Source organism: Rhododendron vialii, chromosome 12a (genome assembly GCF_030253575.1).
Source record: "Rhododendron vialii isolate Sample 1 chromosome 12a, ASM3025357v1".
In the NCBI taxonomy this organism is placed as follows: domain Eukaryota; kingdom Viridiplantae; phylum Streptophyta; class Magnoliopsida; order Ericales; family Ericaceae; genus Rhododendron; species Rhododendron vialii.
The window spans coordinates 13475962-13494168 of record NC_080568.1 but is presented as its reverse complement, the minus strand read 5'-3'; the positions used below and the strand labels follow the sequence as shown (position 1 = coordinate 13494168).

General features: G+C 39.4%; 1 protein-coding gene across 1 annotated transcript in view; it reads left to right on the top strand.

Moving 5' to 3' along the window:
• Positions 1–18207, top strand: part of LOC131310778 (probable protein arginine N-methyltransferase 6) — a 28064-nt gene that overhangs the window by 5834 nt on the left and 4023 nt on the right. The window contains exons 5-9 of the mRNA XM_058337973.1: positions 3821–3886; positions 11747–11815; positions 12018–12095; positions 12352–12430; positions 14417–14511. Of these exons, the coding sequence (XP_058193956.1) occupies positions 3821–3886; positions 11747–11815; positions 12018–12095; positions 12352–12430; positions 14417–14511 (387 nt within the window). The remainder of the gene's footprint in view (positions 1–3820; positions 3887–11746; positions 11816–12017; positions 12096–12351; positions 12431–14416; positions 14512–18207) is intronic.

Below are 18207 nucleotides of genomic sequence, written 5' to 3'. Positions count from 1 at the left end.
GCCGCTCAATGTGTTCAGAACGTGATTTTAAGGGTACCCGCGAGAAATCGGCAAAAAAAATGACCGGGAAGGGCTTCATCCGAGCAGTTTTTGTTTGAACCGTTCGATAAAAAACAAACAAAAACTGCTCGGATGAAGCCCTTCCCGGTCATTTTTTTGTTGATTTCTCGCGGGTGCCCTTAAAATTACGTTCTGAACACATTGAGCGGCTCGGATCATCGAAATTCAATCGGGAAAGGGAGGTCCGCATTTTATTAAAATGATGTGGTCCTTACGGAAGACGGACTCTATATATATATATATATATATATATTTGTGTCTATCGGGGCGGTTCCGGGAACACTTAAAAAAGCCCTTAAAACCCCCCCCCCCCGCCCCCCCCAAGCTTCCGATCGAATTTTGATGATCCGAGCCGCTCAATGTAATCAGAACGTGATTTTAAGGGTGCCCGCGAGAAAGCAGCAAAAAAATTGACCGGGAAGGGCTTCATCCGAATAGTTTTTTATTGAACTTTATTGAACGGTTCAATAAAAAACTGCTCAAATCAAGCCCTTCCCGGTTAGTTTTTTTGCCAGTTTCTCGCGGGCACCCTTAAAATCACGTTCTGAATACATTGAGCGGCTCGGATCATCAAAATTTGATCAGGAACTATGAGATTAAGATTTGGAGGGTTTTTTTAAGTGTCCCCGGAACTGCCCCGTATATATATATATATATATAATTGAACGTATCTTCGACGTGTTCATGTCGTATATTTTAGAGAAATAACATATCCACGTGTCTGTATTGTGTATATGTGTTCCGTATCTGTACCCGTGCTTCCTAGTGAGACATATTAGTTATCCGTGCGTCCTAGTGAGACGTATTAGTTATAGTACGAAAGGTTAACATTCTATTACTGATAACGGCATGTCATTGGAAAAAATAGAATCACTATGCAGCTGACATTTCCCTTGGTTGATTCATCTGTGCTTGAACACATAGGATTCTCCTTGATGTGGTGTATTGGAATAGTATCCATATAAATCTGTCTTGAGCAAGTATTTAAGAAACTATAAGCCTTCTGTTATAAGTATTTGAATACTTATAAGTATTTGAATACTTGTAATGCAAAATAGAATCACTATGCAGCTGACATTATTGTACTAATAAATTCCTTATCGTAGGGGAAATGTACTTTGGAGGTCGCTGCTTGTTTGTACTTTGTAGCTTTTCAATCATTCATTGAGGTGGTTCCATTTGACGCCATCACTAACTCATTATTGAGGTTGCTACTTGTGCTGCATGTAGGGCTGTAATCGAGCCAAGATTTGGGTTGCTCGAGCTCGGCTTGCTAAAAATATAGCTCATGCTCGAAATGAGCCACCAAACTTGGGCTCGAGCTCGGCTCGCAACGTACTGTTCCGGCTCGAGCTTGGCTTGCTACTTTCTGTTCCAGCTCGAGCTTGGCTTGCGTAAGCTCGGTAATAATAGCGCAAAGTCAAGTTTGAAGGAGATGTAGAACTCAATTTACATAGGATTCTCTCTAAGGCAGTTTTTGTAATCTGACCGATGTGGGAAAGATGTAGAACTCATTGTTTGCATTTCACTTGTCCCACATCTAAGTAAGAAACCTACCAGCCACTCCTTCGGGTATAAAGCCATCCACTCCCTCTCTTTCTTGAATTGAATGAAATGGCAATGCACAATGTGCTGACACTTGGCAGCCATTTTGTATATTCAGCCATAGTAAAAACGCTCCATATATATATATATATATATATATTAATATTTGTTGTATGTAAGTCCCCTTCTACTAAGGGTGCCCTTAACTTGTTAAGTTAATGACCTCATGAGTTTGACATTGTTCCCGATCAAATTTTGATGATCCAAACCGTTAAATGTGTTTAAAATGTGATTTTAAGGGTACACGCGAAAAATCGGCAAAAAATATGACTGGGAAGGGCTTGATCCAAGCAGTTTTTTTTATTTATTTATAAAAACTTGTGTTTTGCATACATTGAATGGTTAGGATCATCAAAATTTGATTGAGAAAGGGGAAGTCTTTTACTTAACAAGTTAAGCGTGCCCTTAGTAGAAACTTGTTGTGTGTATATATATATATATACTGGTATATATCAATCCGGCTCCTATCAGGGATCCCGGATTTTGTTACCGTCCACACCTCCCATTTTCCGATCGAATTTCGATGATCCGAGCCGCTCAATATATTCAGAACGTGATTTTAAGGGTACCCACGATAAATCGGCAAAAAAAATGACCGGGAAGGTCTTGATCCGAATAGTTTTTCATAAAAATGCATTTATAGCGTTTTTTCACAAACTGCATTGGATCAAGTCCTTCCCAGTCAATTTTTTTGCCGATTTCTCGGGGGTACTCTTAAAATCACATTCGGAACATATTGAGTGGCTCGGATCGTTGCAATTCGATCGGGAAATGGGAGGTGCGGACGGTAAGCAAAACCAGGGATCATTGATAGGAAAACTGGTATGTATGTGTGTGTGTACACACACACACAAAACTTCAAGTAAGGGCGTCCTTACCGCATTAAGTTAAGGGCGTCCCTTTCCCGACCAATTTGCGATGATTCGAGCCGCTCAATATTTTCAGAACGTGATTTTAAAGGCACCCGTGAGAAATCAACAAAGAAAAACATCGGAAGGGCTTGATCCGAGCAGTTTTTGTTTGTATTTTATCGAATTGTTCAAATAAAAACTGCTCAAATCAAGCCCTTTACGGTCATTTGTTTTGCTGATTTCTCGCGGGTACCCTTAAAATCACGTTTTGAATACATTGAGCGGCTCAGATTATCGAAATTTGATCGGAAAATGGGAGAAAAGGGGACGTCCGCATTTTATTTAAAATGAGGACGCCCTTACCTGAAGGAGACTCACACACACACACACACACACACACACGAAACTTCAAGTAAGCCTTTACCGTATTAAGTTAAGGACGTCCCTTTCCCGACCAATTTGCGATGATCTGAGCCGCTCAATTTGTTCAGAGCGTGATTTTAAGGGTACTTGCGAGAAATCAGCAAAAAAAAAGACCGAAAAGGGCTTGATCCAAGCAGTTTTTGTTTGTATTTTATCGAACGGTTCAAATAAAAACTGCTCAAATCAAGCCCTTCCCGATCATTTTTATTGTTGATTTCTCGCGGATAACCTTAAAATCATGTTCTGAACACATTGAGTGGCTCGGATTATTGAAATTTGATTGGGAAATGGGAGAAAAGGGGACGTCCGCATTTTATTTAAAATGAAGACGCCCTTACCTGAAGGGGACTCTCTCTCTCTCTCTCTCTCTCTCTCTCTATATATATATATATATATATATATATATATATATATGAGATATAATATACGTATACATGATACACACACACACACACACTAATCTTGGCTCGCAAGCCCACTCGAGCCGAGCAGTTAATAGCCTCAAAAGTTAGGCTTGAGCTTGATCATTTAGCAACCGAGTCGAGCTTGAGCTAGCTTTTTCGTCGAATAGCTCGGCTCATTTGTAGCTAGGGCTGCATGACATCTGTTGTAGCTTTTTTTGGCATTGCAGTTTGTTCCTTGTTATTATTTACATTGACTAACTTCCTCAGGCTACGATTGTATTTATTTGGGAGGACAGTTCGGGTTGTAGAATTGTAGATTTTGTGAATTTACCCTCGAAACAAATCGATTGGATCAGGTCCATGTTTGATTGATATTTTCTGCCGATAAGTTTTATCTTTTATGGCATAGACTCGTAGCTTGTCCAACTTGAGCTTATACATTGTGAATTGATCTTATTCTTTCAATTGTTTAATCAGGCAAATGAAGTTGTGAGGGCAAATAAACTATCTGACACAGTCATTGTTTTGCATGGACGGATTGAGGTAGCTTCCTTAATCCTTAGTTTACTTGATAGACTTTTATTATTCAGAAAGAATGGTCGGGTTTCATTTGTTTACGATGCTATTTGTCTGAAAAAAAGGAGTTTTTGCATTTTGTAAACTACTTTTCTACAATAGGCTACTGTGAGTTTTCCTTAGTATAGTGAAAGGAACAAGGTCATAGAGCTAAGCTTAAATGTCTCAATATTTATTGTGGAAACACGGAGTAAAAACATGGTTTATTCCCATGGTTGCAAAAAGAACAAGCTCATGCTTTTACAATTTTCTTTGTTTGAGAGTTTGATGCCCATTATTAGTACATGTTGGCATCTTTGTAGCAGCTGTCCATATAGAAGGGACGCATACTATTTGTTAAAGCATTCAACTCAAATCCAACTAGATAGAAGTAGAGAGGTTGCCCGACTAATTCACTAGTTTAAGAGGTAATTTATCAAACTCTAACACTCCCCCGCAGAAATTAGACTCAGGTTGGGTGAGGTCTTGGTCTCAAGTCTCTCCGTTTGCATCTTTCCCCGATTTGCTTCTTCTCTTTGTATTTTGTTTAGTTCTATTTATGAACAGTTACTTGTTCGGATACAAGACAGTGTTGACCGTGAGGGAAGGTGTTGAGTAGCTTTTTTTTATTATCAACAAGGTGTTTTGAGTATCTTGATATTCATTATTGGGTCTATTTCCTAACTGCTGTAGTTTTCAAAGGCTGTGGGAGAAGATTCTCTTGATGGGCATTATTTGTGCTTTATGTGCATTTTGTTTCTTTGTGATCTCTATGTTATGGATCCTTTGTTTATCTCTCCATTTGTGAGTCAAGGGTCGCCTCAAAAACTAGTATATGAGCCTAGGTGGTCTCTCCGCTCATTGTCAATTGGTTGAGTTACATGCTTTAAATGTTTTAACAGTATCTGTTTGAATTTTTCTGCTGCGCACTGCTCTCTGTTGGAAGTTATAGTATCTGTGTTAATTTGTATGACTGCTTGAAATTTGGCTTCGAAAATGAAGATGCTGTTTTAGTCCCTCAAGTAAAGGAAGTTGCTGAAGTTTCCTTAATGACTTAGGTGTGAGTGTGTGTGTTTGAATGCTCATGTTCATGATTGCCAAGTCTTGTGTAACAATAGACATACGAAAAACTAGGACTCTAGATGAGACTGGCTTGTTTGGACTTTAGACCGTCTGCCCTCTAAGTTGGGTTAATCTGTTTCTGATTAGTTGACCATTCGGTTGATTGTTGAATATTTATGAGGTAGACGCCATAAGTCAGAGTTTTTTGGCTGTAGAGTGAGAAAGCTTGTAATTTTGTTGTTTGGTTGGGTTTCTAACTCTCAGTTGATGGTTTGGTTCTAGCTTGGGATGAAGCTAGTTCAAGTTAGGTCTTCCATATCGTAAGACTCCGAAACATTTTGGCAATTTACGACAGGTTCCTATGTTAGTAGATTTCCCTACATAAAGATATTTTGTCTAGAAATTTGTAGGAAACAAGATTTTGTTTCTTTAGGTCTGTGTTGAACAAGGTTGTGTCATTTAGATGGGGAGGGAAGGGGCAAAGTGTTAATACTTTGTCCCATACCACATTGGAAAGTGAAACTTGTGCAAAGCTTAGTGACAGCCGGTTATGGTGAGCCGCACAAGATTTAAAGGACATTTAAACCATCGTGAGGGCCTTCCTCCCTCTTAGGCAAGGTTTCAATGAGCGTTGGGGTTGTGGTTGCCAATTGTAATGATGGTGGGTGTGGCGGCTTTGATTTGTAACATTATGGTGGCAGCTCATAGAATCAGATGTCAGAATAGAAGAGAAAATCACCAATGTTGGATTCGAGGAACCACATGAAGTAAATAGAACTGCAGTTTACTTATGTAAAAAAATGTATATCTCTGAGTACATCGATGGAAGATTGTTGGATAGAAAGAGAGGCAAGAAAGGGGATAAGGGGAGAGAAGGAGGGGGAAGGGGAAGGGATACATGGAGCTGCAGCCCACAAACAAACTCTATGAGTTATCACATCCTGGCCTCCTGTCCATTGACACACTGGAGTCTATTATTGACTCTTTAAAACCCTGAAAAGTAAGATTACAAAAATAACAAAACATTTGCAAAACCATCATTTGATCCCCAATTGTGTCTTCTACATATCCCAACACATCAAGCAGCTCTCAAAGTAGAGGGTTTAAAATGTCAAAAACGGAATACTAGAGGCCCTTGTTCTTATAGACATAGTACACAGCTCACAGACAACTTGTTGACATCTGGACAACCATAAAACCAACTGCACTAGATTTCTAATACATCAGGACTTCCCTATGAAACGGTCTTGTCCTCAAGTTGGGCAGCCAAATTTGCTTCTTATTCAGTCACAAAATGATGTCGAAATTCAGCCCTCTAAGAAGGACCAGTGCTGTATTTTCCTTGTCCATAATCGCTCTGAAAAGGTAGCTCACATTGATTTAACACTCTGTTTTGTGCCTGTGAACGACGGCCTTGTTTGCAAATATGCCATCCACTTAGAATTCCTAATTGTGAACCAAGATGTGATGAATTAGCTCACCACACATACACGCAAAATATACCAAGGTTATCTAATGTGGAATGTAGAAGGGCCGGCGCCACAGAATGCTCATGATTTGCTCTAGTGTAGGCTTTACCCAAAGTATCTTCAAGCCGTCCCATGAGGTCTTTCCCCTTCTTTGGGCATAACTTGCGGACCGGATTGGGAAAAAGACTTGGGTCGGGCGCCAATGGGACACCAAGTTGAATAACTTGCTTTAGGGGTAGCTTGGAAGGCTCTGCCCCAAAAGGGCTTCAACAGCTTTTGGAGCTTCGAAAATGACCAGCCTCATGGATCTTTGGAAACAAACCCAAAGCATAATCAGATTCATTGCTTTCTCTACATGTCCTTTGAAGCTGGACAACGGTGAGAGCTAGTTTTGTGCTATGTAGCACAGACACGGACACGGGACATGGCAATTCTAAAAAAATGGGGATACGGACACGGCGAGGGACACACCACGTGTATAAATAAATAAATATATAAATACATATATACATATATTTTTTCTTTTCTTCCACTGTTGATGAAGACATGTCCTATATGAATGTATAAGATTACCATGATCCAAATTAAGGCATAGTTACAATTTAACCCAAATATTTTTGAATAATTTCATATTAACCCCTCAAAATTTAAAATATGTATTACATTTTGACCCTCAGCCGTGTCCCCGACATGTCCCCCATGTGTCCCCCATCAAAAAATAATAAAAATTATTGGACACGCCACGTATTTGGGCATGTCCCCGTGTCCAATACGTGGACACGGCGCCCTTTTGGAGTGTCGGTGCTACATAGTTTTTGTGGCTGCGTAGTAATTTGTGTATTGTTCGTCCTTCCATCATGAATTGTTTCCTGATAAATTGTCAATGCCTTCCTAGTAAAGATATGGTATGCATCCATTGGCACATCGTTACACAAAAGTTCATCAAACTACTTCCGAATCCTAAAAGCTACCAAACAACTCTTGTTTACCTTGATTTCACCACTCTTTTTGAACCATGAGAGTTTGTAGAGATGAGGATGTTGTTTCTTGTTGAGATTAAACTTATAAGCCACCTCTTTTGCACCACATTCTCCCGACTTCCTGATGCAATCAAAATATCAAAGTGAATCAAGGATTCAAAAGAAAAGAGCAAAATCCCATTTAAGGGAATAAACCCCAAAGGGTAGAGAGAGAAACTGTCTCAATCAATATATTCAATATTCTTAATAATCAAAAGCTACCAAAATGAGAGACAACTTACCCATTTATAGACTCAAAACCCTACACACACTAAAGACACTAAAATGACAACAATACCCCTAAATCCTACTGCATCGTACACCCCTTCTAAAGAAAACAACTTGTCCTCAAGTTGGACAGCAAGACTCAAGACAACTAAATCAAAGAAACATAGAACTATAGAAGTATTTATTATGCAACTCCGAGGTAGGCATGTGGCTGCATTTCCTTGATCCACGTCACCCTCATGCAATAACCCATCTTCAATATGAGCTTCTGTTTGTGTAAATCCACCGCATCCATGCTTATGTGCCAAGAAATTATCCATGTACTATGCCTTTTTTGAATCAAAATATCATTGTAGTAGCTCATCATACTCACTCCTAAGTCGCACCAAGAACTATCCACCTTACCATAATAAAAAGTCACAACGCTATGCTCAAAACTTACTTGCTTGAAGACAAAACCCAAAGGATCAACAACTTGTCCCAAATCATCTTTCCCCTCTTTTGGCAACTTTAGAACTCGTTCGGGCACTGCAACAATACAAACTTGAACATCTTGCAATTGGGGCAACTCGGGAGGCAATAGTTCAAACCAATGCTCAACCTTTGGTTCAACTAGCATGCCATCGAATAGTGGAGCTTCCAAATCATAAAGTTGAGTGCCTTGTACCAAAGGCGACTCAAGCGGCAAGTTACGGCTCAAAGATCGAAGGATTAGGCATGTCTTGCTCTTCATTATCACCCACAATACCCTCAAGTCTTTCTTTCTCACCTAGACACTCATCATTGACGGGAACATCTTCAAGGCCATCACCAAACTCTTCATTAGGATACTTATCAAAGATTGGAATGGTATTATACTCATAATCATCATCACAACATGGTTCTCTTACCTCCTTAACAAAGAGGGCATTAAGAACATGCTCACTAGCCTTTTCACCAACTTCCAACTCTAGAGATGATTTCCCAAACTTGAAGCATTCGAATGTTTCACAAGGCGACGGATTTCTAGCCTCCAAGGTGCCTATTAAAGGTTGATTTTCAGTTGGGACAGCCCCTAAGGACTTGCTCTTACCAAAACTAGTCAAGGAATCGGCATTGAGATGTTGATGGAAATGTAAGAATTCCTCCTTGAGTTTCTTCTTCATATTACCCCAATTCCCTCATCTTTTCTTTGCCTCTCCTTTGTCGACTAACTTTGAGTTGTGTCCACCAATCCAAAGCTCTTCCCTTAAGGCAAGTAGATACCAATTTCACCTTCTTTTTTTCGGTAACACAACAATATTTAAAAACACTCTCAATGATGTTCAACCAACCAACGAACTCTAGTGGGTTTCCGCAAAACTTGGGAAGTTCATTGTATCCAAACCAACCAAATTTGCTCTACGCTAATGCGGAGCACCATAACAAATTTCCAATGCAATGGAATCCTTCCTTTCGGTCAAACGTTGCAAGCGCTGCATCTTGCCATACAAGGTAGCAACTTATTCACTCAATTTTTTAATCTCATTCCTCTTGCAATTTGAATTGCCATAAGTATCAATTTCATCACCAAAATCTCCCATAACATCTCTACTTCTACCTCTACCTCTTCTTCCTCTTCCTCTTTGCGCCATTTCAATGGTAAAATAAGCCAACTCAATAGCAGACCCGGTCAACTCAGTCCCAAACAGACCCAGTTAACTCAGTACCCAGTCAACTCAGCAAACACACCCAAACTTGAGCAAAATCAAACCCAATCATAAAATCAACCAGCAAGTACCCTTTCTACAACAAATCTGAGTCCAAAATCGAAGCAAATCAAGCAGAAATCAACAAAAACTAGCGAAATCAACTGTTTAGGGTCTGAAATCAGTCAAATCTGGTCAAATCAAGTCTCAATCAGGTAGTAATGGCCTTGATTAGGGCTTGCAAACTCTGTAGTGGTCAAAGCGAGTCCCAAATGAGCTATATAGGCCCCGAATCAGATCAAATCGAGTCGACCCAGGCAGATCTGGTTGCGAAATGACTCGAATCAGGTAGAACAGCCTTCAAATCACCAAAATAGGCTTTGATTTTGGTGTTTCTGAGTTCAATTAACAGAGACTCCATCTGAAATTGTAATTCGAGCCTCGAAAATGGCTGTCGACACGACCCAACACGGGTACGGGTGCGAGATTCGTACGGGATCTGGCTGAAAAAATCTGGACACGTGAACTTTGTGCAGGTCTGGTTGACCAAGGATGAAGAAGAAAAGAAGAAGAGAACAAGAGGGAGAAGAAGAAGAGAAGAGGAAAGAGGAGTAGTACCTGGAGATGTAGGCATGGAAGACGATCGTTGTGGAAGACGATCGTGGAAGCATGGCAGAAGTTCGGCGTGGAAGACGATCGAAGAAGAACGTGGCTGTTTTTTCTCCTTTTATGATTTAGGGTTTATTCTATCCTTTTGGGCTGCCAATTGGGCTTGTTAGGTTGTATAATGTACCTATTTATTCTTTTTGGGCCACTACTGGGCTTGTACATTTGGGCGATTAAGTTGGTTCCATAATTTTTTATGGGCTTCTATTATCATTTTATCACAAAACAAAGAATCTATATACTTAAATTGCATAAATTTTCTATTATTATGCTGTTGGTGGCGGGCGGGGGGGCAATTGCTTGGGTTAGGGTTTGGGTTGTATTAGGTGTTTTGGGCTTTGCCCTTTGGGTTTTTTTTGTTGTTTTTGGTTTGGATTGGTTTCTTAGCAACCTGGGCCGTTTAGGTGTTTTTCCCTGGTTTGGGCTTAGCCTATTGGGCCTTAATTAGTTTTCCTCCATGTGGTTAGGAGATGAGGGTTGTGGATGGTCAGGCCGGTGTATCTGCTCTCCTTTTAGCTCTGTACTTTGTGTCTGAGTTAATATATATATTTTTTTGCTGATAAAAAAAAAAAAATTAATTAAAAATAAATAAATTTGACGAATCCCTGCACCCGTATCCAAATTCGGATACATATCCCCGAATCCTCTATTTTCAACTTTGAGATGTCCGACTTTTAGATATGTACCTGCACCCGATTCCCGTGCCTAAGTCCGAGCAACATAGTCGATTTGGGGCTGGGTGAGCTCAAAAACGGAAAACGAGTGCTCTATAGTGCTCGAAATACTCCAAATCAGGTCTAAAAATGGTTGTGCAGTGCTCGAAATGGGCAGATTTGTAGTCAAGATGGGTTTAGATGTCTGTAACGGCAAGAATCAGCTCCGAAAATGGTCGATTTGTGAGTTTTAAGAGTCGAAATCAAGTTTTAGGGTCTTCTTGGGTTGGGTAAATCTGTGGATTTTGAGTGGATTAGGGGCTCTGGCGAGGTTTTCCGGCGCCATTTTAGGGTTCCGGCGAGGTTAGGTTTCTGGCAAGATGAAGGGCTAGGATTTGAGCCTAGGCTTTGATACCAAATGATGCAAACCAAATCGATGGATAGATTCATTAGAGAGATAAATCTCAAAATGGGATACAAGGAGCAAAAGCTCTCCATATTCTTTTATCAATACATCCAAAAAACTAACTAATGAGGGCATACGACACCTAAATCCTACTGCATCACTTCCATCATCAATGGTCATGCTGCAAACTCTTCTACCTATGTTGCAAGTGGTGTGGAAAACATTTGTTCTGAACCAATCTTCCTTATTGTTTGTCTTAGTGGCAAAAAGAGTGTTCTTCCTGAAAGCAGGGCCTTCTTCATCAAATTCACCTCCAATTTTATCATATGTGGGCTAAATACGGGTACAGTTGTTACCACTTTGTTCAATTGAGTCTTTACTGAGACCTATCCTTTGAGTGGTATGACTGATCTTCTACGCCTATGGTATTCGTATGATACTTCGGGTTTTGTTTTCCGGTTGGGGGTGCAAATAATTTGCATAATAGCTGCATCATGGTCCAATACTTGTGTTTTTGGGCCTTTCCCAGCTGTATAACTTTGTTTTCGAAATCATTCATTTATTGCAATGGTTTCATTTTCTTGTTAACCCTTGTTTGCTTTTCTAAGCCAGTTTACTAGGTACTTAGTTCCTTGATTCCTTTTCTAACTGTAGCAGCTCCAACTCTGAACTCTACAGGACGTCCAAATCGATGAAGAAGTTGATGTTATCATTTCAGAGTGGATGGGCTACATGCTTCTTTATGAGGTGGTTACTGTTTACTGAAATGGTTGTGCTTGATTGCATGCTCAGTTTTGTTGAGATGTACAATATGTTGCCTTGACTAGTGAATTTGCATTTACGTACTAAACTGAACCCTATGGTCTAATAAATTTGGGCTGACTTCATGGACTCTTTCCTCCCTTAATGGCTTGACAGATTTTTCGAATGTTCTAATACTACCTTGCAGAGTATGCTTGGGAGCATTATTACTGCCCGGGACCGCTGGCTCAAACCTGGAGGTCTTATACTTCCTTCAGATGCAACGGTACCAATTGCTTTCTTGTATTGTTGTTTATATTTACTTGAGAACAGTAGAATACTTGTTGCATTTGTATGGGAGTCTTTTGAAATCGGTGTAATTGAGAACTGAAAGGTTATGATTTACAATTCATAGACGAATTTTGCTTTTATACTACTAACTCGGAAATGAAGATATTTTTTTCATAGCCAGCCCAAGAATTTGCCATTTGTTGCGATTGAACTAGTCCTGTCGTCACTGATATGTTGTCTTTGCTTTGCAGTTGTACATAGCACCTATTTCACAACCTGACAGATACAGTGAAAGCATTGAATTCTGGCGCAACGTTTATGGGATTGACAGTGAGTACAAATCATATGAACTTCTTCGATATTCTAAATAGCCATGATGCAACCTGTATGCATAGTTGCACATCTTGGAATTCATCTAGGGTGGGCTTGTTACTGTAAAGTTACCAATTGTCCCAAAAGTTTAAGCTTTTCGGAAATGAGCCCAGCAACATATATCAAGATATTTAGGTTGACTTCCGCTAAGATTTTTAGGTTTTTTTTTGGTCCTTATTCAAAAAAAAAAAAAAAAACGATTTTGTTAGTTTTGCGCCTCACTTTTTTGGTTTTCCAATTCATCTTGTCAAGACAAATCGGAAAAGTAAAAAATTATGACTTTTACCCAAATATTTTTTGAAATATCCAAGATAAAGCTGGGTTTTAGTTTTATCAAACAGCCCCTTAGCCATCCTCCCTCACATGCAACAGTCTTACGTATGGAGATGCAAATTTTCACAGATAGAGCGAAATAGAATATGAATAGGAGAAGCAGAATGCAAACGGGAAACAAATGCAAATAGAGAGACTTAAACACAAGACGTTCCCAGCCTGTGAGCTCAAATACCATGCTAAGTTATCAATTGTCCAAAAGCTTAAGTTATTAGGAAATGGGTTCAACAATGTATATCAAGCTATTCAACATGGGTTGCCTCTAGTCCTCGATCAATGCCGAATTCCAATTACCCGCTCATGCCCACCTACGGCTTGCCTATTCCATCTGAGGCCACAGCCTAAGCCTAGTACAAGCTAAATATTTTGAACTCAGGTTTTGTCGGGTTTCCTACTTATGTTTTGATCCTTTTTGTAAACTGATTTTATGATTTATGCATGCCTTGTTTCACATCGTTTGCTGCAGACATGTTGACAGAATAAAACCAAGGGCTTCACTAATGACAACTATTCTTTAAGAGAAGGCGAGACTTCCAAAAGGAGTGGGAGGTGTCATTTGCTAAGTTTCTAGTGTGTGATAGGCGAGAAAGAAGAAGTTGAGGTGTTATATATTTATATAGGCATATCAATAACCTGGCCATGCTCAGAGCGTCAAAGACCTTCGGCCAAGAACAACTAAACTTGATTGGGTTTGGTAAAGTTCATAATAGGCCCCGTCTTGAGTTTGAATATATACGTTACTGCCCAAGTGTCTTTACCTCCCATATCCACCTTCTCTTTACCTATGAAGCCATGATATCCAAGTGTCTTTTGTAAAAATAACCTTATGCCACGAGAACAACCATTGTAACAGTGAGATGTTGTCAGTCCCCTTTCCCATGAATCCCACCCGCACTCGCATTCTGAGTTTCTCGTTTAACAAGCATGGAAAGAAGACCATTGTTGAAAGAAGAGCACATAATGAGCTAAAGGATTTTTCTAGAAGTGCAAAAAATTAGGTAAAATCACTCATTCAAATTCACTTTCCTCGCTTGGGGAATATAATCGAGGATCACCTTCATCTCCAATTTCTAACGTCAAAAGGACAAGATGGCCAATAATTCCCTGTGCTGTGTGACACCAGTCAGTGAGAAATTTCATTATATATTTGTAGTTGGTTGCTTGTAAGCTTCTTGTGAGAAACTTGTGTTGAGATGGCTGCTTGTAAGTTGCAAGGAGTAGTTCATTGTTCAGTGCTGATGCATGGCTATTGGCAAGCCACTTGTCATCAAGGTGCCTAGACATCATCCTGGTTATGGTTGTAATTGAGTGGCTGCGTGTGCGACTTCTTGATCTTTCATTATTTTGTATTTCACTCCATACTAAGTACTTCATAAAGTAACTTACACACATTTAGAGCCATGATCTTCCTTTTGGTAAGGTTTTTTGGGAGGCTAAAAGTTCAGAATTGGTGTTTTACTGCTGCCTTGTTTCCAAATTTTCTCACCTAATTTCAGATTTGTTACTCGAGGAGTTTATGGATTTGTTATCGGCATCTTTTGCCCCTTCTGTGACCAATTTTTTCGGTGGTCTTACTTATCACTAAACAGGCACAATTTTAATTTTCTACAGTGTCTGCTATGTTGCCATTAGCAAAACAGTGTGCGTTTGAAGAGCCATCTGTCGAGACAATATCCGGCGAAAACGTTTTGACATGGCCGCATGTTGTGAGTTCTCTTATTTTCAGTTTCTCAGTGGTTTAAAAATTTCCTCACTTATTGGGTAAAAATGTCCTCACTTATTGGGTCGCTTATAGACTCATTACTATGGTGGCTGTAAGAACAGGAGAATTTTTACTTATCCCAGAAAATTACACGGGCTTTGTTTGGTTCCCATCTTTGGGAATTATTTTTGATGTAATGAGTGGAGAGAGATAGATAGAGAAAGTTATTGAGAACCATGCAGGGAGAAAAATATTTTTCTCAAAGATCGGAAAAGAACAAAGCCAAGAATTTCTTCAATAGTGTTATTTGCGACTAGAAACGCAGATGTTTATCTGTTATTCGCTTTTCTGTCCTTTATGATACAGATTGACTCCCATGTCACCAAATTTTGTGGTGGATGCAAAGGTAAACTGAATATGGAATACTGAGGAATCGAAACAAAGGACAATCGATAAGCCACTAATTGTTTGTGGCTTCAGGTTAAGACAAACAGGTCCGGAAGTTTTTTTTGTTATGAAGGAGGAAAAATAATTTAGTAAAGGGCAAAAAGTTAGAACACATAAAGGTGAATATGAGCTCTACCATGAAAGACAAGAAGCATGAAACCCATGATTTTATCTTACACACTGCTCTCCAATCTCTTCTAATAAATATGTAGGAATATATCCAGTATTCCTAGTAGGTCACCAAACTTGTTAATGAATATTCTTGAATGTCCTTCCAACCACAAGCATACAATGGAACAAGCAATTGCACATATCATTCTGTTCCACAGAGCTACGGGGTTTGAATTGAAACCAAATTTCCTAAAATAAGGGGCCTTTATTGAGGAAAGTATCCGAGCACAAGATAGGAGAGTCCACTCAATTTATAACCCCAAAGGAGAGGTGAATTGCACCATAATTACCGCCACCAAACTGTATAAACAGTTTGGAATGGTAAATGCTCTTTCATCCGTTGCAATTCCATCTCCTCTTTTGGAAAACAGCATTAGATGGGCCAAAGACCATGCAACACCATGCAACAACATTAAGAGGTACATAAGCATTACAACCAATCTTGTGAGAAACAAAGGGAGATACATCTAGATTATCAACAAACTTAGCGGGAATAAAAAAAAAACCAGTGTTCTGAAATAAGGAATTAATCAGCGATTAATCACTGGCGGGGCCTATCCGATTAGATCCGACTAACGTTTAGTTGCCGATTACTAATTAATATACACCCCTTAATTACCGATTAATCACTCGAAGGTGGCCGACCGCCCAACTAGCGCCTAGCGACTTTAGCACATTGAAAAAAACTTAAAAGAAAGCACACCCGAAGAGTGGGGCCAAGAAATAGCGAGCGATTAAGTAATGTAAACATTAGGAGTACAAGATAAAAGATTTTCAACAGGGAAATGAGAGATCAAATGAAGTCTCTCCTTTGCACATATAAACCATATATATATATATTTCCAATTAGCAACACCAAAGCAAACAATTTACCCAAAAAAAACACCAAAGCAAACAAACCACAGGAAAGTGGGCCAGACCTTTAGGCAGTGTTCTAAAACTCGGAAATACTCGGTGAGTACTCGGCGAGTACTCGGTACTCGGTGCCTAGCCGAGTAGAGTTAGGGCTACTCGGTGAGAATTACTCGGCCAGGCGATTACTCGGCATTACTCGGTGAGTACCCGGCGAGTACCGATTACTCGGTAAACGAGATTACTCGGAAGTGGGGAGAAAATCGAAAAAAAACTGAAAAATGGGGTAAAATGCATAATATGTTAAATTTGAAGGGTCGTTGGTGTAATTTCAGTATAGTTTTATACTTACCCTAATCGTGAACACACTAATCAAGCTACTGCTGCTGTTCGAAGTGGCTACTGCTGTTCCAACGTTGAACTTTGTAATTGACTATTAATTTCGTACTTGGTTTCATTTGGTTTGAACGTTAAACTTTGCAATGGACTAGTAATTTTGTACTTAGTTTCATTTGGTTTGAACTATGAACATTGAACTTCTCATTATGCATTATGAATATCATTTGGGGAACATATAAAATAAAAAATCCAAGTAATTTCTACTCGCCGAGTAATCACCGAGTAATCGCCGAATACTCAGCCTACAAGGTACAAGGTGGCCGGCCGAGCGAGTATCGAGTACCGAGTTTTAGAACATTGCCTTTAGGGATGCAATTTCGTGGAAATCTAGAGTTATCTAAGTGTGAGTGGTTTCTTGAGAAACCCCACGTGTGGTTTGAAGCCCAGATTTATTGCAAATAACAAATTGCAACAAGTTACTCAATAGGAAACCTCCACTTACCAAGCGAAAACCATATCTGTAATTACTCTCTAACTATATGGACACGTGACACGACACCGACACTCCGACACAGGAATTTTAAAAAAATGGAGGACACAACACATTAGGGGACACGTTTTAAAAAACATATATGTATACTATCACATGAAGAAAAAGTGACACAATTAAGGTTCTAATTGTAAATATGCAACACCACATATCCGTTACATTATAAGTTTATAACCATCATCATATCATTCATAAAAGTATTTCGACTAAAAGCATTTGATAATTTGTGTGCCTTTTTAACCAACATACCATCATCCGTCACCCAAAAAATGACTTCCCTAAGTTTTAATTAGATCCTACTATTTTTTATCAACCCCAACTTGTTTTCCAAGTGTCCGAGAGTGTCTGGAGCATTTTTAAAGTGTCCCTGGAGTGTCCAAATGGAAAACATTGATAAAAAACTAGGACACTAGGAAATGAGTGTCGGACACGTGTCCAGAGAGTGTCGGTGTCCAACAAGTGTCCGACACCGGTACGTGACCTCTGATGAAGTGTCCATGCTACACAGAGAATCTTTTAGTCTCTGATCACCTTGAGTGTGCAGTTCAGACTGTCGTTACCTATGAAGGGAAGCCTGTTGATAGGTGTTCAAGAGAGCGAAAGTCTCATATTAATTATTTCTGCAAGTCGTTTAATCCTTGCATGTGTAAGTTGATGTTTAAGTAGCATGCTGGTTGATGTGTTTTAGGTTGAGGAATCAATGCTTCATGAGATGATGCTTCTTTTCTCGTTTTGGATTGGCTATTATAAAATATTGTGCCTAATATTTGAACCAGCTTACTTGTTATTTTGCAACTTTCGGACCGAAAGCCGACCTGTTAATTATATTAGCTATATTGTTTATTGTGTAATAAGTTGACATGGTAGAAGTTAAAACCTCGTAGATCTGATGTATGGAAGTCTAGTTGAATGTTTGTTGATAATTTTGATTCTCCATGTCCACCTATATTACATGGACTCGGGTACATTTGTCGGGTGCCGGAACACATCTAAGGGTTGGGTTCTTCTCATTTCTCTTTAAGGACACCAAAATATTTGAAATGGTGTTTAAAAGTATCTTAGGTCATTTCATGCATGTTGTAGGAGTTATATGCCTACTTCATGGTAAAATCAAATTATAAATATGTTTGATGGGCGAATGTTCGACTCACTAAATATGTCGGACAAGAATCCCACACCATTGTCGGAGTGTTGAATTACTGACATGGTGCTTTTCACATTCACTCAGAATCAATGAGTCTCATATAACTATAATCTCCTTGCTCCTTTATCCAAGGACCAAGATAGGAGGTTTGATGGTTGAGCAAGCACCTTTGTAGTTCCTCCCTCGTACTAGTCTTC